At 43.3% G+C, this 23502-nt stretch overlaps 1 protein-coding gene and 1 long non-coding RNA gene across 7 annotated transcripts in view; one reads left to right on the plus strand and one right to left on the minus strand.

The window, feature by feature from the left end:
• The window catches only part of LOC138845328 (uncharacterized), a 44520-nt gene extending 24507 nt beyond the window's left edge, over nt 1-20013 (plus strand). For 2 of the 3 annotated variants that reach the window (XR_011382340.2, XR_016222074.1), the window contains exons 3-4: nt 19354-19639; nt 19771-20013. This is a non-coding gene — a long non-coding RNA (uncharacterized LOC138845328). The remainder of the gene's footprint in view (nt 1-19353; nt 19640-19770) is intronic. The other variant, XR_011382341.2, reaches the window with a different exon arrangement.
• Nucleotides 1017-23502, minus strand: CCNJ (cyclin J). 4 transcript variants are annotated; one of them, XM_089314650.1, is made up of 6 exons: nt 23141-23502; nt 21929-22037; nt 14213-14423; nt 5240-5539; nt 4993-5152; nt 1017-4047 (listed from the first exon to the last, which is right to left on the minus strand). In XM_089314650.1, the coding sequence occupies exons 2-6, from the start codon at nt 21995-21997 to the stop codon at nt 3636-3638; spliced, it is 1152 nt and encodes a 383-aa protein (XP_089170776.1). In that variant the 5' UTR covers nt 21998-22037; nt 23141-23502; the 3' UTR covers nt 1017-3635. The 4 variants fall into 4 exon arrangements, with proteins under 4 accessions (XP_089170776.1, XP_002718594.1, XP_089170777.1 ...); XM_002718548.6 differs by lacking the exon at nt 23141-23502 and adding an exon at nt 22654-22906; XM_089314651.1 differs by lacking the exon at nt 23141-23502 and adding an exon at nt 22317-22568.

Genomic DNA, 23502 nt, shown 5'->3' on the forward strand with positions numbered 1-23502 from the left:
TGGCACAGTGGTTAAGATGCCACTGGCCGGCGCTGTGGTTCACTTGGCTAATCCTCCTCCTGCGGTGCCGGTACCCTGGGTACTAGTCCCGGTTGCTGTGGCCCGGGAAGGCAGTGGAGGATGGCCCAAGTGCTTGGGTCCCTGCACCCACATGGGAGACTGGGAGGAAGCACCCGGCTCCTGGCTTCGGATCGGCACAGTGCCGGCCACTGTGGCCATTAGGGGACTGAACCAACAGAAGGAAGACCTTTCTCCGTCTCTCTCTAACTCTGCCTGTCAAAAAAAAAAAAAAAAAAAAAAAAAAAGATGCCACCTGAGATGCCTGCATCCTATATCAAAGTACCTGGGTTCAAGTCCCAGTTTTGCTTTCAATTCCAGCTTCCTGCAAATGTGTACCATGGGAGGTAGCAAATAACAATGACTTAAGCCTTCTGGTTTCTGACACCATGTGGGAGACCTAGATTAAGTTTCAAGGTATTGGCTTCAGCTGTTGCGGACATTTGGAGAGTGAATGAGTAGATGGAAGATCTCTGTGTCTCAGATGAAAATTCTGGGACACAAAAGGATTTCTTAGTGAATTTAAATTCTTAATGTATTTTGCATAAACCCATTACATTTTACTCTTCAAAACAAATTTCATCTGCTAAGTTGAATTCAGTAGCAAATTATCTTTTTATTTAGGTGAAGGGACCATCATCACTGTTAACCCTGTTCCTTCCCACACTCCTGTCCATTTTGTGTCCTTACTTCTTAGAAATCAGACCAGGTTCCTGAATAAATCTGAGTCCATAGTTAAACTGATTTTAAGCTCAAAAGGTAACAGTGGTGTCTGGTATACTTTTGGGGACTTCAGTGTTCCATATGGAAGACATAATGAATGTACAGATGTTTCCCACCATTTCAGGTAACATTCTACAGCTGGATAGCTTAGGAAATACAACCACAATTCTGTGTCTGACTGACAATGAATGAAACTGCAGATTACAAATCTTATTTAAAATAAAAACACCAAAGTCTTTTTACTGAAAACTAGTTTTATTTTAAAATTAAGTGCATAGCACTCATCTAATATTCCATTGGTGTAGAACTTAGCACCATATTTGCTATTTGAAATTCATGTCATAACACAGATACATTTTGGTTTGCAGTCTGTACTTGAGTAGTGTTTATTTAATGGACTTTGGTAAAGCCCTTTATACATATCATTAATACCTTCACAGTACACACTTAATGATGGTCCGGTAATCTCAACCAAAAACAAAATAAAAAAAAACCACCCAGCTTTAAAGGCTAATCAATAAATTAAAGAAAACCTATACAACACCTCCCCTATCCCCCAATGCTAGCAACTGTGACCTGTATTTATAATGAAACCTAAATGTTTTAAAAATAGTTCTGGTTGTGCAACCACCCTACCCCACTGCGGGTATGCAGCAAGAGTAATCAATTCGTTTATTCTACTCCCCCCAACAAAGATTAATCCAGTGTTCTTTAGTTTTTAAATATAAATTGGGAACGTGTTAATAAACTTTAAAAAGGCATATTCTTCTATAACAAGAATGACATATAAACCAATCAATAAAAGCATTTGACAAGACATTAAATTACCACAGGCACTGGTTGTTGGTTCAAGTTAGGATCGCTATCCTAATATTTTACATTCATAGTATTACTGAGGTAGTTAAAATACTGAAAATCCGGACTCCAGGTTGCTGGGTTCTGAATGTGAATGTTAAAGATATATTCTCTCTTGAACCCACTTTTCCTAATTCAAGTTTTCTTAAGGTAAGAACTACCAAAATCCAATTAGCAGCCTTCTTTTAAAGAGCAAAAGTGATGATTCTTTCAAAAAACAATTTCCATGCTTGAAAAATGTCATGTGTGTTCTTACCTGAGTGTTTTTTTTAAATTTATCTACCAGACTAATAAATCCGCATTATGCTCTCTATACTCTAAATATAAGTTATTTTCCTTTACAGAAAAGGACATTTCTCTAAGAATTCATGCTGGCAGAAGCCACTCACCCACATTCATCCACTGGAGCCATGTGGATCAGTCCCTTCCTAACAAAGGCCATTGGCTTGATTACTGAGACTCCTGCTGCATACCCACTCATCTTTTAAGAAGTTTATCTTCAATGCACCTTGTGGCAGTCACATCCCTGCCATGCAGATTCCCTTCTATTCAAGTGCTATCTTTAAAAAAACAGAGACACACCTTACTAATTTTTAAACCAGAAAGCTTCCCTCCACCAAATCTCTTGTCCCACAGATAAGAGCACAATGTATAGTTTCAGTTATTACTATGATTTTCTTTTTAAGTTTATTCCTCCAAAATGCTTTACAGGCAAACTGCCCTTGCTATCATGACTACTATGTCGTTTTCACTCATTACCAGTACAGTGAAATGTCCCAGGGCAGTTGTGGGGATAATCCAGTAAAAGCAGGTACTGAAATTTTGTAATCAGTACCCCTGCCTGTTCAGACTGACTAGCTGGATTCAAGGGTTGCTTATGAAACCTGTATTTCACATAACAAAGTGCTGCTGTAGCACAACCTGAGAACCACGCTGGCCATACTGCACTTCAAACTCAGCCTATGGAGCTTTATTATAGTAATGATATTTTTACAGATAGGCCTTCCCTTGAAAAACCTTTCCTTTAGAGTAATATCAAATCTGAGTGTAAATCATTAATTGCACCAAGAAATGCAAAATATATATGTATTATGAATCATAGGAATCACCACTTCATCCATTCTGTGCCACAATATTATGTTCTCATTTGAAAACACATCTTCATAGTATTTTAATCTGTTATAACGGTAGTTCATATGATAACATTTCCAAAGCATGTTGCATTACAGTTAAGTGTTTCCAAGTAGTACCAATTCCCTGAGTTAAATGTGTTTTCATTCTAAAGATCTGAGGTTGATCGCTTAGGGAAAAAAAAGAAAACAAAAAATTATGACCATGATTTTAAAGAGATCTACTCCACCCTTAATTTTAGCACATAAATCCAGATACCTTTACATTTATGATAGGACATTCTATAGAATCAGCTAAAAAATCATTTTCTTTTACTCCACAGGTTGGTACAGTGTAACAATTCAGTGACTTTAAATTTAGTCAAAAATTCATTTGTAGATCAACTTCAAAACTCAAAACTGTAGAATAATAATAAAGAAAAAAGACACCTTCAAAAATTAATACTGTAACTTTCCTTCATAAAAGAGTGTTTGGCAAGTCCACAGATAAACATTAATCTTTGACATATAAGCCAACTTTAGGCCCAGAGCCCACCACAGGTCAAATCTCAAAAGAGTACATTATAATCTGTCCAGATTTTCTGTCGTATTGGATATTTTTGAAATATTTGGACCATCAGCCAGGGCTTGAACATTTCTGTCATCCAGGGATTTGTTGTAACAGGATTTGACACACTGTGTTAAACTGCTGCAGTGTTTGCTCCGTCCTCCCAGGTGTTCAGGGTGCACTGAAAAGGATATTCACTCGTGCTGGTACCTGAAGAGTTCTGGTGTCACTGGGATCCCTTTCCTTGAACACGTTTACAAAAAGCTTGCCCTAGAGCTTCAAGACACAAAATAGCCTGGGCCAGTTACTAACTTTGCACATAATCACCTCTCAAAGCATGGAGTAATACAAGGGTAATGTTCATTTATCTGATAACTCCGGTTATAAGAAACAGTCAGACAAGGCTTAACTTCTACTGGTATTGCCAGTGACATCCCAACACCAGTCTGCACATGCCCAAGGCCATGAACACTAGTTTGGAAGCCAGCAGGACACGTCTGTAGTGTGTAAGATGAGGTGTGTGTGGTAGACACAATCTGCTGACAGCTTGGTTGTTCTGATACAGGATGGCGATACTGCAGAGAGGTCTGATGTGTCTGATGGAGATACTGGGGTTGCTGAAAGTGACCTGGCCGTGTGGGCTGGGAGGCTGTTTGGAACACACTTAGCTGTGCTGACTGAGGTCCTGCCTGTCCTCTCTGTTTGTTTGCTTCTTTCACATCATTATCGTGAGCACTGAAACATGGGAGAGAAAGTATTAATAATGTTACTTGTGAAGAATTTGCAAGAAGTCCCACCCCAATTTGTCAATAGCTGATTTTATAAACTGCCAGCACTACCTAGGTAGCAGTCAGTACACAATAATCCCAGCAAAAGCAGGACCTCACTTGTATCCTTCTAAGGCTGTTTCCCTTTATGTGAACCTGCCAGTAGTTTTGAGGGCCTTTTCTGTCTTGGAAAAAAATATCCACAATAAACACTTAAGTGTGGCTCCCATTTTGGTAACATCCTTGTGGCCCTCAAAATTCAAAGATGTGGAAATGGGGGCAAGAACTGCCTGGATAAATCTTCGAGTTATGGATTTACACATGAGCAGATCCTTTCCTTATCATGTACCTAGATCATACTAGCAATGACAACTTCTAGCTAGCTTTAACAACCAAAAGGGGCATCCCATCTATCAAGTACTGCCCACTGCAGGGGGGTACTCATGGTAGCAAGAAGCTGCCAAGAGCAAGTATCCTAAAAGCTGTGCCACCGGCACCATGGCTCACTAGGTTAATACTCCGCTTACGGCGCCGGCATCCCATGTGGACGCCGGATTCTGTCCCGGTTGCCCCTCTTCCAGTCCAGCTCTCTGCTGTGGCCCGGGAGGGCAGTGGAGGATGGCCCAAGTGCTTGGGCCCTGCACCTGCATGGGAGACTGGGAAGAGGCACCTGGCTCCTGGCTTCAGATCGGCGCAGTGCTGGCCATAGTGGCCATTTGGGGAGTGAACCAACGGAAGGAAGACCTTTCTCTCTATCCCTCTCTCTCACTGTCTATAACTCTACCTGTCAAGAAAATTTAAAAACAAAACAAAACAAAAAAAACTGTGTCTTTGAGAAGTTATTTTTAAGGCACCTTATACATGAAGAAAAATATTAATGTGAAATTAGAAACACCAGAACAAAAAGGCTTACATCAACAGCCGCTCAATACACTGCACTAAGAAATCCCAGGAGTAAGCAGTAAGACGATGCAGTCGTGTAGGCCATGTTGGAGAAAGACGAAGTATGATCCTTGAAGAAGCCACACACGCAGCAGCTACTAAAGAAGGTGCATAATTTAGAAAGGCATAATCTGTGGAGACATCAAAAATGAACTTAAGAAACAGAATATACAAGTCATAGGTACACAAGTCACTTACTGGCATTCACAACATCTTACCTTGCAAAGATACTTCTAGGAAGTAATCTGCATATTTGGCCATGTAAAGTTTAGTTTTTTCCAAGCAAATCATTGGCCAGCCATCATGAAGATCTGTTTCGTGTACTGCTTCGGAAAGATAATACTCGATGAAATGAGCAGCTGTTGGAAGGCAGAGGTTCCACTGAAAGGTTTCTAATAGTAATAGTTCCATATGTAGCAGATTTTGTTTTGTTAATACTAGATTCATGTTAGTCATACAACCCAGGCTGTTGAGCTGTTCTAGCTTAGGCACACTATCTTCTTTTTCTTCAAATTTACCTTATAAGAAAAGGGAAGAGGAGAGAAAACGTTAGGCAAGTGATCACTATAGGATGAGTCAGTTAAATGGGATAGACTGTCTTCCGGCATTTAGAGCTAAAAATACTCTTTCCCCTACCTCACATAGACACAATTGTGCCAGAACTCTCTATGGTTCTCATATTTGCATTATGTTTTCTTTTCCAGTACTACTGTGCCCAAACTTTCACTTTCTCCTGGAAAAAAAAATATGCTTGGAACATATCAACATTTAACATTTTAAATTAATTAAAAACTCATTCAAATCTCACTAGCTAAATGTTTTCAGGAAATTTCAGCAGGTGGGTGGGGGAAGAAAATACATTATTTTAGAGTAGAAGTGGGTTTAAAGAATTTAAGGGTCATAGGTATATTTGAAATAAAAAATACTTCCAAGTTTTAAGTGTTTCATTTTGCATATTTCCAGCATAATCTCAATTTCTGAAAGAAATTGAGGGGTGAGAACTGGGTTGAATGTCCAACACAAGTGTTACCATTTCACAAAACACTCCATTTAAAACAAAAATCTAGTTAAGACTGTTAACAAAAAAAGGGAGAAAAAAGAAGGGAGAGATACTTTCTGAAATACCATTGTGATTTTCCAAATGTCAGCAATAGAAGCAGAGTTGTTTTCAAGTTTCTTTGGGTTTTTGTTCAGTGGTGGTCCACAGAAGGGAAACTAAAACTAAAGCCTTCTAATTCCCAGTATTTTGTTCTAATTTACATTGAGGTTTACAACACTCATATTACAGTTATAGATTTCACACAATAAATGTTTATATTCATTCTTCTTCTTTTTTTTTTTTTTTTGACAGGCAGAGTGGACAGTGAGAGAGAGAGAGACAGAGAGAAAGGTCTTCCTTTGCCGTTGGTTCACCCTCCAATGGCTGCTGCGGCCGGCACGCTGCGGCCGGCGCACCGCGCTGATCCGATGGCAGGAGCCAGGAGCCAGTGCTTGTCCTGGTCTCCCATGGGGTGCAGGGCCCAAGCACCTGGGCCATCCTCCACTGCACTCCCTGGCCACAGCAGAGAGCTGGCCTGGAAGAGGGGCAACCGGGACAGAATCCGGCGCCCCGACCGGGACTAGAACCCGGTGTGCCGGCGCCGCAAGGTGGAGGATTAGCCTAGTGAGCCGTGTCGCCGGCCTATATTCATTCTTATTCAAAATTTTTGCCAGACTGTTACTAAAGAAGCACATACATAAAAATTTTTAAAGGACTTTGTTATATTTCAGTGTATTTTGTTTTCTCAGAAATCTTTTTATCCATTTAAAAACTTTAATGATTTATTTGCATATTTGAAAGTCACAGTTACAGAGAGAGATGAAGAGATAGAGAGCTCTCCATCTGCTGGTTCACTCCCCATATGGCTGCAACTGCCAGGGCTGGGCCAAGCCGAAGCCATGAGCCGGGAGCTTCTTCCAGGCCTCCCACATGGGTAAAAGGAGCCCAAGCACTTGGGCCATCTTCTGCTGCTTTTCCCAAGCCATTAGCTGGGAGCTGAATTGAAAGTAGAGTAGCTGGGACAGAAACCAGCACCCATGTGGGATGCTGGCATTATAAGCAACAGCCTTACACGTTTATGCCACAAGATTGGCTCCCATTTAAAAACATTTTTTGGAGAAGAGCCAAAGACTGCTCCAGCAAAAGAAACCAGAAGAGTTTTCCTGTGAGATTTCTCTTCTAGAAGGGATGAGTTTGTACCACATATGAAAGCTGCTACAACCCATGAAAGTGGCCAGGATACTGAGCCCAGATGCTCCCTGTATGGGTGGCAGAGCTAGAGCCAGTGGAAGCTTGATCATGACGACCTGCCTTGGGGTTGGAGGGAAAGAATGTGTAAGAGGTTTTTGTCTCTGATGCCAAGAGATTCTGCACTCATGTCTTGAGAAGAAACTAAGCCTAAAGAAGCAGGAGAGAGAGGAGGGAGTAGGGAGAGGGACAAGGCACAAGGTGGAGAGGAAGGCAGAGGAAGAGGGGTGTCAGTTCTTCCTACTCAAGAGAGATTTTGAACTTTAGATCTCAACTATGCTGTAAATATCTGGCTGCAAGTATAAGTTGATACAAAACATATATATAATTCAGACTTTTAAGAATCTAGGGACTGGCGCCTGCCCATATGGGCACCGGTTAGTCCTGGCTGCTCCACTTCCAATTCAGCTCTCTGCTATGGCCTGGGAAAGCAGTAGAAGATGGCCCAGATCCTTGGGCCCCTGAAGAAACTCCTGGCTCCTGACTCCTCACTGGCCCATCTCCAGTGTTTGTGGCCATTTGGGGAGTGAACCAGCGAATGGAAAACTTTTCTTTCTCCCTCTCTCTCTGCCTCTGCTCCTCTGTAACTCTGCCTTTCAAATATAAATAAATAAATAAATAAATCTAAAAAAGAATTGAGATAGTCCTTCATAATGCAAACCACATAAAGGTGAATTTTACAAGTTTTGCCAAAAGCATACGCTTGGTGTGGTTGAAAGTACTAAAATGGTCTTTATCACATGATTATCTAGCATTACCACTGAATAAAAATATAGGAGAGGAATCCACTGTTCTTAGTATAATGAAGTGAAATTCTTCAGAAGAATGACCTGAGAATTTAGTTCAATCCCTCTGGATGAATCATTAATATTTTCAAAGCACCCTGCTGTTTGTATAGCAGCAGTAATACTGGCAATATACTTCAAAGAAATATTGTAAAAATTAACAAGTTTATTTATATCATGCTTGACATTCCTTTTAAGAAATTAATACACCAGAATCCAAAGATCAAGAATGTTTTGTATTCTCTCCTTGAAAATTTGAACAGCGAAAGTACAATTGTATAAGATAAATTTCATACTTCAGGAAACCAAGGTAGTGACGTTGGGGATTTCATTTAAAGGGGGGGAAAAGCCAAAATGAAGATGTGTAGTTGAATCCCCAAATCTGTACTTCAAGACCAAAGTACTGCACCAAGCTGCATGGCTGTAACTACCAAATCAACAAACTTCTGTATTATTAAGTATCTACGAGACTTCTATATTTATAATGTATTTGGCTATTATAAATGTGCAAGACTTTGCATCTAGTTTGCAAAGTTACAAACAACCTCATACTGCATAAATAACTACACTTGCAATTTTAACCCAAGTTTTTGGGAACTTTTTCATACATGGATAACATGGATATAAAAAGATTTCAAAGTTTGATAGTAGCAATGAATACCTGCATTCTTAGCTATGTTTTTAGTTGTCTTGAACGCTATGTGTGTATATTTTCAATGTACTTAGCCACAATACCATACACAGATCACAAAGATCAGTTCTTCAATTGAAAGGAAATTCCAGGAACCATGTGATTATATTGATAAAGGCCCCAAACAGGAAGGAAGTAAGAGCACAGGAAGTCCATATCTGCTTCCCAGAAAGTAAAGAATTAGAGGCCACAGAAACAAAGCACTAGGTTTACAGGAGATCAGCCATGGAAACCAACATTGTCTCAAAGCCACATGTAAATGGTGAATATGTGCTGGACAAGATTTCTGTACTGAGAAGGATATAGATCAGATGTCAATGTGTGCTCTGCCAACCCATATTCTATTCTTTTATTATTAAATGGGGAAGTCATATCCTTAATAGACACCAGGAACCTCACAAGTTAGTAAGACCATGAATCTAATAGGAAAATGAGTAAAGAACAGGAAAGGGTAATTCATAGAAAACATCAATCTAAGCTCATTAAAAGTTGAGATATAACTCAAACCATGAGACATAATTTTTCAACTATTAGAAAACAGTAAAAAGCTTTGCTAACCTAATACTCATTTCCAAGATTGCTTCCATACTTCCCATAAATTTAATGGTAGTTACAGCCGCCAAGGGAAACCAGTATACACATGTGAAAGAGTTAGAACATGAGAAGTTCCCAGGACAAAAGAGTATTTTAGAATAGGACAGAAGCAGGGGCCGGCGCTGTGGCGTAGTGAGTAAAGCCACCACCTGCAGTTCTGGCATCCCATATGGGTGCTGGTTCAAGTCCCAGTTGCTCTGCTTCTGATCCAGCTCTCTGCTATGGCCTGAGAAAGCAGTAGAAGATGGATGAAGTCCTTGGGCCCCTGTACCCTCCTGGAGGAAGCTCCTGGCTCCGGATCGGTGCAGCCCTGGCCATTGCAGCCATCTGGGGAGTGAACCAGTGGAAGGAAGACCTCTCTCTCTCTGCCTCTCTGTAATTCTGCCTTTCAAATAAATAATTAAAAAAAAAAAATAGGCCAGAAGCTTTAGGGATAGGGAGCCAGGATAAAGACTAGAGAAACTTACAGGAGAATGAATGCTTATGATGCTGAACTGTTTGTGTTTCAGTTTCCATGGTGCTTTATTTATTTACTAAAAAAAGATTTATTTATTTGAAGTCAGTTACACAGAGAGTGGGAGAGAGACAGAGGGCAAGCTTCCATCTGGTGGTTCACTCCCCAAAAGGCTACGATGGCCGGGGCTGGGCCAAGCTGAAAGCAAGAACCAGGAACTTGATCTGGGTCTCCATATGGGTGGCAGGGGCCCAAGCACTTGGACCATCCTCCATTGCTTTCCTAAGCAGGGAGCTGGACTGGAAGTAGAACAGCAGAGACTTAAACGGGTGCTCACATGGGATGCAGGCATCTCAAGCAAGTGAATTAACCTGCTGTGTTAATGTCAGCTCCTCCTATTTTTTTTTAAGTGTCTTTATTTTTATTTTGTATGTAGAGAGAAAACCTGAGATTCAAGAGTTGTTGAAATTCATATTGTTGATGACTCCAAATCCAGGAAATCATTACTATAGTCATTGTTCTATATGCTACCCTCTAGAGACTCAGAGGCCCTTTTTTATTGTCTTTTAATAGTATAGACTCCAGCAGCTGGGTAAGCATTACCTAGGACTTACAAACTGTGCTTCATCTTTGACCCAAGTACGTGCAGCCTCCAACCTATTTCATAACTGGTATTCAATTGTCATCTAGTTTTGTAAGCTGTTTTTCCCTTTTATATAAAGGACCCCTATCCCAAAGCAGGGAGTAGCTGGGAGAGTGATACACATGCAGTTTAATTATTCTGAGGAGAGAAGCTTTGCTTATTAACATTTATGATAACAGGAGAGCTGCCATTTGGTATCCAAATATAAAAAAATAAGAATATAAGAAACACTAGAATTAACTCCAGAAATTTAAAATAGCACATACTAAAAACAGGCTATCAGTTCTCTTTTTGTGTAAAGTTACAGAGAGAGGAGAGACGGCTGCTAAGATTGCCGACACTAGTGTAGGGCCAAGAGCTGACACTACTTGGAGTGCTGCCTAGTTGGGACAGGCTGAGACTCTGAAAACTATTTCACACACATTCCCATTCTCCATTGGAAAAAAAGGCAGAAGGCAAAAGCAGTTCTCTCTCAGGGAAAGGGGGTTAGAAGCTAACAAAGGGAAAAGGCATCTGATTCTCTCAGTAATAGGTGACTTATACAATTTATATTTGAACCTCAGCAAATACAGATTCTAAAGCCTGGAAAATGTACCAAAAATCACTACATATTATAAATTAAACCACTTAGTAGTCAGTAAAATTGGTCATGACCTTGAATAAATAATAATATATAAGTTTGAGAATAAGAACAATTGAAAACTCTATTCAAGTCAACCTGAGATGATACACAAACATTCTTCTTCAAAATTGTGAAAACTGTTGGAACTCAGTACCAATGCCAAGCACTACAGGTGGCCAAAATTCTTGTTATTTAACTACAGCTCTTAGTAAACTTTGGTGGTAACAGATAATTTATGAATATCTTGTTTAGTAACCCTAACTCATTTAGGTTATTAGTAAGTAAACTTTGATTACAAATCTGTCAGTCTATGAACTGACTATTCATTGTTCATTACTTCACAGTTCCCAGATAAGTCTCCCACTTGGTTCATACCACACTTTTAAAAATTGCAGGTGTGCAGGGCCATGCTGTGGAATAGTAGGTTAAGCCTCTGCCTGTGGCACCAGCATCCCATATATGCACCAGTTTAAATCCCACCTGCTCCACTTCTTTTTTTCTTTTTTTTGACAGGCAGAGTGGACAGAGAGAGAGAGAGAGAGAGAGAGAAAGGTCTTCCTTTACCGTTGGTTCACCCTCCAATGGCCGCCGCTGCAGCCGGCGCACCGCGCTGATCCGATGGCAGGAGCCAGGTGCTTCTCCTGGTCTCCCATGGGGTGCAGGGCCCAAGAACTTGGGCCATCCTCCACTGCACTCCCGGGCCACAGCAAAGAGCTGGCCTGGAAGAGGGGCAACTGGGACAGAATCTGGCGCCCTGAGCGGGACTAGAACCCAGAGTGCCAGCACTGCAGGCGGAGGATTAGCCTATTGAGCTGCGGCCCCAGCCACCTGCTCCACTTCTAATCCAGCTCCCTGCTAATGGCCTGGGAAAGCAGTGGAAGATGGCCCAAGCATTTGGGCCCCTGCACCCATATTGGAGACTTGGAAGAAGCTGCTGGCTCCTGGCTTTGGATCAACCCAGCTATGGCTGCTGCGGCCACCTGGAGAGTGAACCAGCAGATGGAAGACCCCTCTCTCTCTCCCTCTCTCTATATGTAACTCTGCCTCTCAAATAAATCTTTAACAACAACATTGCAGGTATTGAGCAGGTGGGACTTAGTAATGACAGTAATAGCCACAGCATACAAAGTTATTTTCCACTAATGATACCAATTTTTAAAATAATCTAATTTACATATTTGATGGCTGGTTTCTCTTTATAAACTGATCTTATAATAAACATTCCATAGAATAAAAAGCCATTTCATTTATGGATTCATCTCACACATCTGACCTGTCAAGAGGTTTTTCCAATCCTATGCAAACTCTTAAGCCCCAAAATGTTGTACATGTGATTACTTATAAGCATGAAAGTTTAAAAATCAATTGTAAATGTACTGGCTTCAGGAGGGTAGGGACATGCAATGTGCCTGGATCTTAGAGAATAACAGATTAAAGGAGAAATATAGATATTCAGAAATTAGGTAGTATTCTAATAATTCAGCTCAGGGTACACGGGGATTGGGGTTGGATAATGAGATCAGAAAGGTGGCTAGGTCCAGACGAAAGGTTCGAAATGCTACATTAAGCAGCTTCTACCTGAACTCACAGGCTGTGGGAAGTCATCACTGGGACTATTTTTTTTTTTTTTAAACATGCTTTCTGGTTCTACAAGGGATCTAAAATAACTTAAAAAAGACATTCAGAGGGTCAAAATAAGTAGGTGTCATCAGATCAAAGGAAGAATAAAATAAACTAAAATCTGAGGAAATTAGTACCAGAAATGACGCCACATAAGACTGCATTCAGTTTTACGTTTATTAGCAATGAAAATACAAGGGTGTTCTAGAAGAACCTGGTGGCATGAGGTAAATGTCCCTTAGACAGCATGCTTATTGGATTCCCAAACCCTCTACTGGAGGGTGGCAAAGAGGTATAGGCTGTTAATATATCCATATACTACTTTAAAATAGGGCTTAAATTTCTATTATAATGACATGGATAAAATAAAAACCACATTATTGATTCTACTTCAGTACCAATCTTTTCACATTACTAAAAGAAGAAAAACCCAATTTCAGTTCCTTTACTTGTATTTTCTCTTTAGTGAGGGTACTAACAAGCAATAAAATGAGGTACAGGAAGATATGAAAACAGAGGGGTGTCAAAAAGCCCAGCACAGTACATTCTGTATGGGTAACAAACAGAGCTGTATCAGTCTGTCTTAAAGCCTACTACACAGTCGGTCTATTGCATAAGCAAAGGTTTTCATAAATCTGTAGCACTTGCACATGAACATTTAGTTCAGTAAGCTAATTCATTAGTAAATAGCATTCTAACAATATGCAGGCACTTCAAAATGTGGAAAATGCAATTAAATTTATTTTGGTGTAAAAAATTTAGAGATTCACATATATGGAGGGTCTTGAAAAGGTTTGTAGAAAAATGTATATTAGGAAAAACTGTGCATGGATTGTAAAAAAAATTTTTTTTTACACTAAAATAAACTTAATTTCATTTGCCATTAACTTTTGGAAGTAACTTTGTATAATAGCAATGCTACCTTTAAGACACAGTTTCTCAACTTCAGCTCCATTGATTTTTGGGCAGAAAATGCTGTCATGGGGAACTGTCCTGGCCATTCTAGAATATTTAGCAGAGTATCAGGCCCCCATGAACTGAATGCTAATAGCATCCTACTAGATTATAACAACCAAAACTGTCTCTATACCAAGTGTCCCCTGCGGGACAAAGTTGCTCCTTGAAAATCACTGCTTTATGACCGTGGTTCTCAACTGGAAAGAGACATCATAATCACCTCTGGGATTTCTAAATAAAAATGAAAGACTTCTCAGGCCCTCTTATGTAGATTCTGACTGAACAGATCTGGGGTGACCCAGGCATTTTTATCAGAATATTTGGGATGTGGGGCTTAGTTACTTGTTTCTCAAAGACTCAACAGCTACTTTTTAATATCTAGTTAAGAATTATTATGCCAAGAAGCACTTTCAACAAAAACTTCCTGATAATAGTAAACTGGAATGAATGAGATTTGGTGATATTTCACTGAGTTCTATATAAATTTGCATTATTATATAACTAATGAAAATTTATAGTCAATTATTTTCATACTTACTTGCTAGAAGTAGACAGGAAAGAGCAACTAGATGTAGCTGCTGGATAGAGATGTCATAGCGATCCATAAACAGGTCCAACAAATAGACAGCAAGGTGTCGGGCAGAAGGGCACAGTGTGAAGCGATTGCTTACAATGGCAATCAAGTCAGCAAAATACCGTCTGAGACTCAGTTGAGGGGACTGGCCCTTGTAGGAGGGCAACTTGAGCTCCTAAATCAAGAGGAACAATATTCAGTTTGATCTGTAGAAGCAGCCTCATACTGCAAAGACTTAACACTGATTTTCCAACACAGGTTGAGCATTCCTAATCCAAAACTCTTTTGATCACTGACACTAGGATCAACATATTATATTTTGGAGCATTTTGGATTTTGAGGTTAGGGATCCTCAGAGGGTAAGTCTACGCAAATATTCCACAATCCTAAAAACACTGAAATCAAAGACTTTGGGTGCCAAGCATTTCAGATAAGAGATAATCTGTAGATTAGTGTTACAAGTGCCTAAAACACAGTTTTCTCGGGTGGAACATAAAAATGAAAAAGTTGAACAAAAAGACAATGACATTTAATTTAAAACAAAACTCTGTTCTTTATTGTTAATCATCTATGATGTGATCAATTGCATTTCTTAGTGGAATGGATGCCTTCTAAAAATATTTTTTAATGAAGGAAATCTAGTTTGCCCTAACAGATGTTTCCAGGAAAAAAAAGTCTTTTCCAAAACTATTTACTCCATACACAAAGGCACATACATCCCTCCAGGAAGCCCAAAGCTTTTGGTTAGGAAGTAACAGGGGAGGGTGTGATGGCATACTAGGTTAAAGCACTGTTTGGCCGGATGCACACATCTTACATTGGAGTGCTAATTTGAGTCCTGGCTACTCCACTTCTAATCCAACTTCCTGCTAATGTGTCTGAGAAGGCAGCAGTGAGCAGTGATGTCCCATGCACTCCAATCTCTGCTACCCATGCAGGAAACCAGGATGGAGTTCCTGCCTCCTGGCTTTGGCCTCCCTAGCCCAGCTGCTGTGGGCATTAGGGACAGAAGATCTCTCTGTCACTCTGCCTTTAAATAAATAAATCTTAAAAAAAAAAAAAAAAAAAGAAAAAACTAGATTTCAGAATTTCTTGCACAAAAATAAACTTTGAAATTTTTTTCCCCACAAGCCTTTTGAACTGTGTTTAAGGCTTTTCAGTTACCAGATTCGATTTTCATCAATTTTTGCTGCTCTATTGAAAGAAGTAAAAACTCTCACATACTATTGGTCAGGTTGACAAATGAATAAGTCTTTTGGAGAGCAATCAGGTGATATAAATTTTTTAACATGCAGCTATCCTTTAACCTAACAATCCAAGTCCTAGAAATCTAACTTATTTACAAGGAGGTTCTTTGCAGTGCTGTTTGTAATAGCAAAATGGTGGAATCAAAGTGTGATGCCCAACAACCTGGATGGATCTCCAGGGAATTATGCTGACTGAGAAAGAGTTAATCCTAAAATGTCACATACTATACGATTCAATTTATATAACATTCTTGGAATGACAAAATAATAAAACTAGAGAACAGACTAGTGGTTGCTGAGATTCAGGGGGTGGGGTGTGAGATAGGAGGGAAGAGGGTGTAACTTTTTAGAAAAGCAGGAGACTTTTGTTTTTTTAAAAGATTTTATTTATTTATTTGAAAGAAACAGAGACAAGAAGGGAAAGGGAGAGATCATCCATCCACTGGTTTGCTTCCCAAATGGCCTCAATGGCCAGGTCTGGGCCAGGCAAAGCCAGGAGCTTCTTCCAGGTCTCCCAGGAAGGTGCAGGGGCCCTAGCACTTACTTGGGCCATCTTCCACTGCTTTCCCAGGTGCATTAGCAGAGAGCTGGATGGGAAGTGGAGCAGCTGGAACTTGAACCAGTGCCCACAGGGGATGCCAGCACTGCCAGCAGAGGCTTAACCTACTATACCACAGCACCCCAAAAGATTCTTGAGATGACAGGAAACATACTGTTTCTTGACCATATCAATTTAAGTATCTTGGTTGTGACATGGTACTATAGTTTTTCAAGATGTTACCACAGTGAGAAACTAGGTGAAGGGTACAGGAAGATCTCTGTATCACTTCTAAGAAATGCATGTGGGGGTGCTGGTGCTATGGCATTGCACGTAAAGCTGCTGCCTATAGTGCCAGTATCCCATATGGGTGCCGGTTCGAGCCCCGGCTGCTCCACTTCCAATGGCCTGGGAAAGCAAAAGATGGCCCAACTCCTTGGGCCCTTGCACCTGCGTGGGAGACCTGTGAGAAGCTCCTGGCTCCTGCTTCAGATCGGCCCAGCTCCAGCTGTTGCAGCCATATGAGGAGTGAATCAGTGGATGGAAGACCTCTCTCTCTCCCTCTCTATAACTCTTTCAACTAAATAAATCAGTCTTAAAGCTTGGGGCCAGCAAAATGGCATATCAGGTAAAGCTACTGCCTGCAACACCAACATTCCATATGGGTGCCAGTTCAGGTACTGGTTGCTCTGCTTCTGATCCAGCTCCCTGTTAATATGCCTGGGAAAGCGGCAGAAGATGGCCCAAGTATCTGGGCCCCTGACATCCACATAGGAGACCCAGTGAAGCTCCTGGCTGCGGCCTGGCCTAGTACTGGCAGTGTCAGCCATCCAGGGATTGAACCAGGATGCAAGATCTCTAACTTTCAAAAGAAATCTTTAGAAAAATGCTTGAACTCTTTTGACACAGAATTGCTAAATAAACTATTGGACATCAAGTCAATGTGGATTTTAAAATAAAGAGAAGGCTGGGGCCAGCGCCGTGGCATAGCAGGTAAAGCAGACACCTGCAGTGCCAGCATCCCATATGGGCGCCAGTTCTAGTCCCAGCTGCTCCACTTCCGATCCAGCTCTCTGCCATGGTCTGGGAAAGCAGCAGAAGATGGCCCAAGTCCTTGGGCCCCTGCACCTCTGTGGGACACCCAGAGGAAGCTCCTGGCTCCTGGTTTCGGATTGGCCCAGCTCTGGCCATCGCAGCCACTTGGGGAGTGAGCCAGTGGATGGGTGACCTCTCTCTACCTCTGCCTCTCTGTAACTCTGCCTTTCAAATAAATAAATCTTTTAAAAAAATAAGTAAAGAGAAGGTACAGGTGCTGTGGCTCAGTGGGTGAAGCCACTGCTTGGGACAGCCTCATCCTATATTGGAGTGCTTGAATCCCAAGTTGGAGTCCTAGCTACTATGCTTCTGATCCTGCTAAAACCTGGGAAGGCAATGGATGATGACCCAAATTCCTGTCACCCACATGGGATACCACGATGGAGTTCCAGGCTCCTGGCCTCAGCATCTGGGGAGTAAACTAGTGGATGGAAGATCTCTTTCTCTGTCATTTTGCCTTTTAAATAAATAAGTCTTTTCTAAAAAAAATAAATAAAGGGCAGTAATATTACACATATTGATACGGAAAACTCTGCTAAATTTAGGTGGAATAGGAAGGTACACAAATGAATATCTGCTATCTGCTAGTATCATGATCTCTGTGTGACAAAAATGTCGTATTTGCAGATATATTCATTTACTGGGTATCTTTTCAGGGAAAAATAATGATGGTAACTTTAGAGGTCCAGGAAATAATGGAGGTTGGAGGCAGCTCATTTATACCTTTTGATATTGTAAAAAGAAAAAAAAAAAGTAGCCGGCGCCGCAGCTCACTAGGCTAATCCTCCACCTTGCGGCGCCGGCACACCGGGTTCTAGTCCCAGTTGGGGCGCCGGATTCTGTCCCGGTTGCCCCTCTTCCAGGCCAGCTCTCTGCTGTGGCCAGGGAGTGCAGTGGAGGATGGCCCAAGTACTTGGGCCCTGCACCCCATGGGAGACCAGGAGAAGTACCTGGCTCCTGCCATCGGATCAGCACGGTGCACCAGCCGCAGCGGTCATTGGAGGGTGAACCAACGGCAAAGGAAGACCTTTCTCTCTGTCTCTCTCTTACTGTCCACTCTGCTTGTGTAAAAACAAAAACAAACAAACAAAAAAAAAAACAGGTTACTTGAGTAATAGGCTAAATGGACCTTTTATATAAGTGATAAAAACATTAACAAATGCTATTGAGAAAAAAAATACTTCTCCAAATAAAGGGAATACATTGGCCGGCGCCATGGCTCACTAGGCTAATCCTCCGCCTGCGGCACCGGCACACCGGGTTCTAGTCCCGGTCGGGGCACCAGATTCTGTCCCGGTTGCCCCTCTTCCAGGCCAGCTCTCTGCTCTGGCCCGGGAGTGCAGTGGAGGATGGCCCAAGCCCTTGGGCCCTGCACCCCATGGGAGACCAGGAGAAGCACCTGGCTCCTGGCTTCAGATTAGCGTGGTGCACCGGCCGCAGTGTGCTGGCCGCGGCGGCCATTGGAGGGTGAACCAACGGCAAAAGGAAGACCTTTCTCTCTTTCTCTCTCACTGTCCACTCTGTCAAAAAAATAAAAAAAATTAAAAAAAAAAAAGGGAACACAATGATTTTTCATATAGTTGCTAAAATGTTTTCTCCTTTGGTTTCTGTAGATCTTTATAATGGTATACATGAAATGGCATGATATGCAGCTACTGTCATGTGACATTTATTGATCACCTGCCTTGCAGCAGGCACTGTGCTAACCCCAGGGACAAAAGCTAGAAAATTGGTCCCAAGCCTCTGTCTAGCAGTTGAGTCAAAATACAGAGATCTTTACAACACAACGTGGTAATCACAGGGAACACTGAGGAAAACACCTAACTCAGCTCAGGGGATAAGGAGTTGGGAATAAACAAAGCCAGGGTGGGTCTTCTGGAAAAGAGGCCTGAAGGTGGTCTTAGTGACTCACCAGGAAACATATGTGGAAAACATGGGTGAACTTTATTTTCAACTATGTTAATCTTACCAGCTTTACTAAAGGCAGGAACCCCAAGGACCATCAAATAGAAGACTTCCAGTAGTTGTCCAACACATTCTCTTTATATCCTTTTCAATGGTAAAGTACAAGTACTTACCAGATGACTGTCAGATTTTGTTCTTTTGGTCCAGGTACTACAGTTATATAACCACGGGAAAATAAGTATGCTTCTGTAAGCATATGGGTTTCTCTGTCTATTCCCCATTCCCTAGAATTGAATATTTTCTTCCCATCTGCTTTTCAGGAACCCACAGGACCAAAGCACAGAGACCTGAATATGTATCTTCATCTCCAGTCCCAAGCCCTCATCGGCTCACCACCCCCAATGCCATCCCCCTTCCAGAATGGGTAACTGTTCTGCCAGGATGGAAATATAGGCCTACGAGTAAATTCAACTCTGTGGGATAAACATTTTCTCACAGGGCTAAGATTGTTCCCAATTGTCATTCAGCCTCCTAAAATACTTTCTCAAACAGCTGATAGCAATAGTATGCAGAGCAAACTCATGAGAAAGAAAAGGATACACAAAGGTATAAACACCTGCTTTGAAGGTCCTCCACCTCTGGGAGGGGTAGTAAATTATATTTTATAAAAAAGACAGTGAGGTTGGCATTCGGGGTCAAAGAGGATTTCTTTCATTGTAATTTTTACTCTTCCCTAGTAGACACAATGCCCATCACACCAGTTTATTTCTCCACAAACCTGGAGTCTAAACAGAAAACACTCTCTACAGAACCCAAATGGCAACTGCCCAAAAGAAGACCAGAAGGATGCTCTGAATTGTGAAAAAGACTGGCCCTTGTGAAGGCAGGGTCTCACTGACTGCTGCTGCCCTAACACCTGCCAGATCACCTTGTACACAGTGAATACTCAACATGTTGAATAAACAAACTGTAAAATCATAGCTAACAGACTGGAATTTCTATTGTCTTTTTTTTGAGAAAAGGCCCTGTGCTATCTTATCCTTTGATAGCTCATCAGCAATGACTGCAGGGCTGTCTTATTCCTTGGATCCTCCAGAGACAAATACACAAAAAATTTCAATAAATCCGAATTTTTAAAAAAAGTCTATTTGGCCAGTGCTGTGGCTCACTAGGCTAATCCTCCGCCTGCAGCGCTGGCACCCCGGGTTCTAGTCCCAGTTGGGGCACCGGATTCTGTCCCGGTTGCTCCTCTTCCAATCCAGCTCTCTGCTGCGGCCTGGGAGTGCAGTGGAGGATGGCCCAAGTGCTTGGGCCCTGCACCCGCATGGGAGACCAGGGGAGGCACCTGGCTCCTGCCTTTGGATCGGCACAGCACCGGCTGTGGCGGCCATTAGGGGAGTGAACCAACGGAAGAAGACCTTTCTCTCTGTCTCTCTCTCACTGTCTATAACTTTCTGTCTCACTGTCTAACTCTGCCTGTTAAAAAAAAAAAAGTCTTTCCAATTTCAAGGGACAACATTAACTCATAACCACTCAGGATTAAAATTATCTACACTTAAAAATATAAAATTGAAAACCTGAGTCAGTTAAAAAATATAGATATCATTAACATCAAATAATCAATTCTACCACATACTAGAGAAATTAGGAAGCTGACACTTAGAAAAGAACATTTCAAGAGGACACCTGCCAAAACCCAGAAAATCAAAAGTGTACCTGGACAATGTTTAAAGTGGAAAACCTGCAACCCTTTTCCTAACACTCCAGACAAACATCCCCTGGCTGGGACTTCCCTGTGGTGCAAGCATTCTTTAGGGGACTGAGGTGTATTTAGTGTGTCTGAGAAATTATTAGAATTGGGCAGCACTTAGAAATCTCAAGCTGTCAACGAGTGTTCAGTTGTAACAATTTAAGTCAGAATCAGATTTTCCAATCTAGTTAACCTGGTCAGAAACTCAAGCTACAAGTTCATTATCATCCCAGGATCTTTGAACTCCCAGGGTCAGAATCATCTTTATTAAAGAGCCAGCTGTTTTGCTTCTTAATTTTCTGCACTTAATGGATGGCTCTTTTTCCAAGGTGAAAGTAAATTAAGGCAGAGATCATTTTGGATCTGGTCTCTCTTCTAGTTATCAAAAAAGAACTCTCCCATTAAGCTGTCTTGTGCTGCTCAAAGTAGAAAAGTTACTGTAAGAGTAAGAATACACAGTCCTTGCTCTGCACCGCAAAAGTGTTTTTCTGTATCTATAAGTCTCCCCAGTCTACTTCCTGCCTTTGATATTAGTAGAAAAAAGCAGCAAACTCCTTCCACCTTAAGGCTTTCTGAACTGACCCGAATCTTGAGGGGTAAGCGACATTAACAGTTACCACACCGTGCTTACTGAACACCAAGCGCTGTTCAGAGCACATGGAGAGTGCTAACTTTTAAAAATTTTGCAGTCGTCCCATGTTGTTATTATTCCTCGCAAACTGAGAAACAGAAAATTAACTTGTGCAAAGTCTCAAAGCAAGTTCGTGGATCTCACGTCCGAACACGACTTACTGCAGATAGCTGCCCACAACAGCAACTACAGAACAAGGAGGGCTGCTCTGCCCAATAAAAACTCAGCGTGTATAGCTTTTAAAAGACAAGATCAAATCCATCTTGCATCTCGAAACAAGCACATCACCCTCCTCTCAACTACCACGCCCCACCCCCCTCATTTAAGTTGCAGGTTCTCCTGATAGATCCCAGCGAGGGAGTCAATAAGTTAATTAACCTTGAGCAAAGACGAAAACTCGCCTTCTGCCCGGAAAGTAGCTGAGTGGAGAACCTGATCGGTTCTTTCCAGGGGGGGCCAAGACTCACAATAACCGACAGGAGGCACCGGATGGGGGGTCGGGCAGCAGCTTTACCTTGTACCGAAGCGCTTGGTGAATATCCGCAGCCAGCTGTCCTCGCCACCACTGCCCCTCCAGCTCCATGGGACCCGGCGGCGCGCCCGGCCAGACGCGGCAACTCAGTCTGGAAGACACACCCCAGACGCGGTCACTGCCGGCTCCTTCCCCGACGGCCCTGGGCGCGCCCTCCCCAGGGGTGGGACCTCAGGCTGCCCTGTCTGCCTGTTCATCTTCCTCTGGCTCGTCCTAAACCCGGCCCCGATCCAAACCAATTCCCCGACGCCTCGCGGAGGGCCCGAACCGCCCCCGTTCGAGAGGAGCTGGCTTGTGCTGGGGACCGCCCCACTGGCTGCCGGACAGAATGGGGTCAATTCCGACCCCGAGTTGTTGCCCATGTGCGGACCTGGATGCAAGCGCGGGCAAAGTAGGATGGGCAGGCCCGGTTCCGGCTCCCGGAGCTCTAGGTTCGAACTCTCCCGCTGGCCCCAAGGGGCGGGGAGACCTGACACCAGCCACAGTCCCGCTGAGGAGAAACGCTTCCCACCAAACAGCCCGGAGACCGAAGGCCGCCAGCCTCGGGGCGCTCGCTCCTCCCCGGGAGCACGCACAGGACCGCGCGGCCCCAGAACGGCGAACAAAAGGCCGGGCCGGCCAGACTCCACGCCTCGCCCCGGCGGGACCGGTGCCCCGCGCCCAGCCCAGGCCTGCCCTGCCGCCCGGCCCCGCTGCCGCTCCCTTACCCGGAACCGCGGCCCTCACAGCCCCAGCCCCGCCGGCGTGCGGGGGGTGCCGGCCCCGTTCATGCTGCGGACAGTCGGCCGCGAAGCACCAGCCTCAGCTCGGGCCCACCGCCGGGGCGACCGCGCCGCCCATTGTTAAAGGACCGGCAGGCGGCTCCGCGTACAAAGCCAGCGCGGGGGCACATGCAGCCCCGCGCTGCCAATCTCGTCTCGCGATACAGCGGGGTCGCCCCGAGCTGTCCAATCGGCGGCCAGCCGGGCCCAGGTGCAACGCCCGGCGGCGGCTCGGCGGCGGCGGCTGGGGCCGGGGCAGCACCGGGACAGCGTCTCGGGCGGTGTGGTGAGGCCCGGCCTCCCGCCTTGGCTCCCTGCGAACGCCGGCACCACCTAGCTCGAAGCCCGCCTGCGGGCGGGCTGAGTCTGGGAGAGGGCGCCGGAGAAATTATAACGTTGATCGCTAGGTGGCCAATCCGGTCAGACCGCTCACCTGTTTGATTGCCTTCAATGCGTCCTCAGTGCCTGCTGAGCAGAGTTCCTACGCCTCACCTTGGTGTTCAGAAAACCCCTTCCCAGCTTGCATTCCGTCTGCCTCAGCTCACAGGGCAGCGGCCACATACATCCTGGGGCCTGCTCGGGGGACTCTCCAGGCCTCCCAAATGGGCGCCAGCTGTTTCCACAGCCCTGGAGTGCGTTCTTTATGAAATTCTGCTACATCCTACCTCAAAATCCGCTCCTCTCCCAGAAACCGAATTAATCTCTTCCCCTTCCTTCTTTCCCTTGCTGGAGAGATCCCCAGAGCTTTGAATGAAGGGAATCAAGATTAGTAACCTGGCTGTCAAATTCATAGTG

This window comes from Oryctolagus cuniculus, chromosome 15 (genome assembly GCF_051225735.1).
Source record: "Oryctolagus cuniculus isolate XC-2025 breed Fujian yellow rabbit chromosome 15, ASM5122573v1, whole genome shotgun sequence".
NCBI classification, from domain to species: Eukaryota; Metazoa; Chordata; class Mammalia; order Lagomorpha; family Leporidae; genus Oryctolagus; species Oryctolagus cuniculus.

What these genes read in the sequence shown, in the direction of transcription:
- CCNJ (XM_089314650.1), bottom strand. Translation starts at nt 21,997, where the DNA reads ATGGAGCTGGAGGGGCAGTGGTGGCGAGGACAGCTGGCTGCGGATATT. An exon ending in CCTAGAAGTATCTTTGCAAG is followed by an intron (nt 5,153 to 5,239) that starts GTAAGATGTTGT and finishes ATGTCTCCACAG; the next exon opens with ATTATGCCTTTCTAAATTAT. An exon ending in TGTATTGAGCGGCTGTTGAT is followed by an intron (nt 4,048 to 4,992) that starts GTAAGCCTTTTT and finishes CCCATGTTTCAG; the next exon opens with TGCTCACGATAATGATGTGA.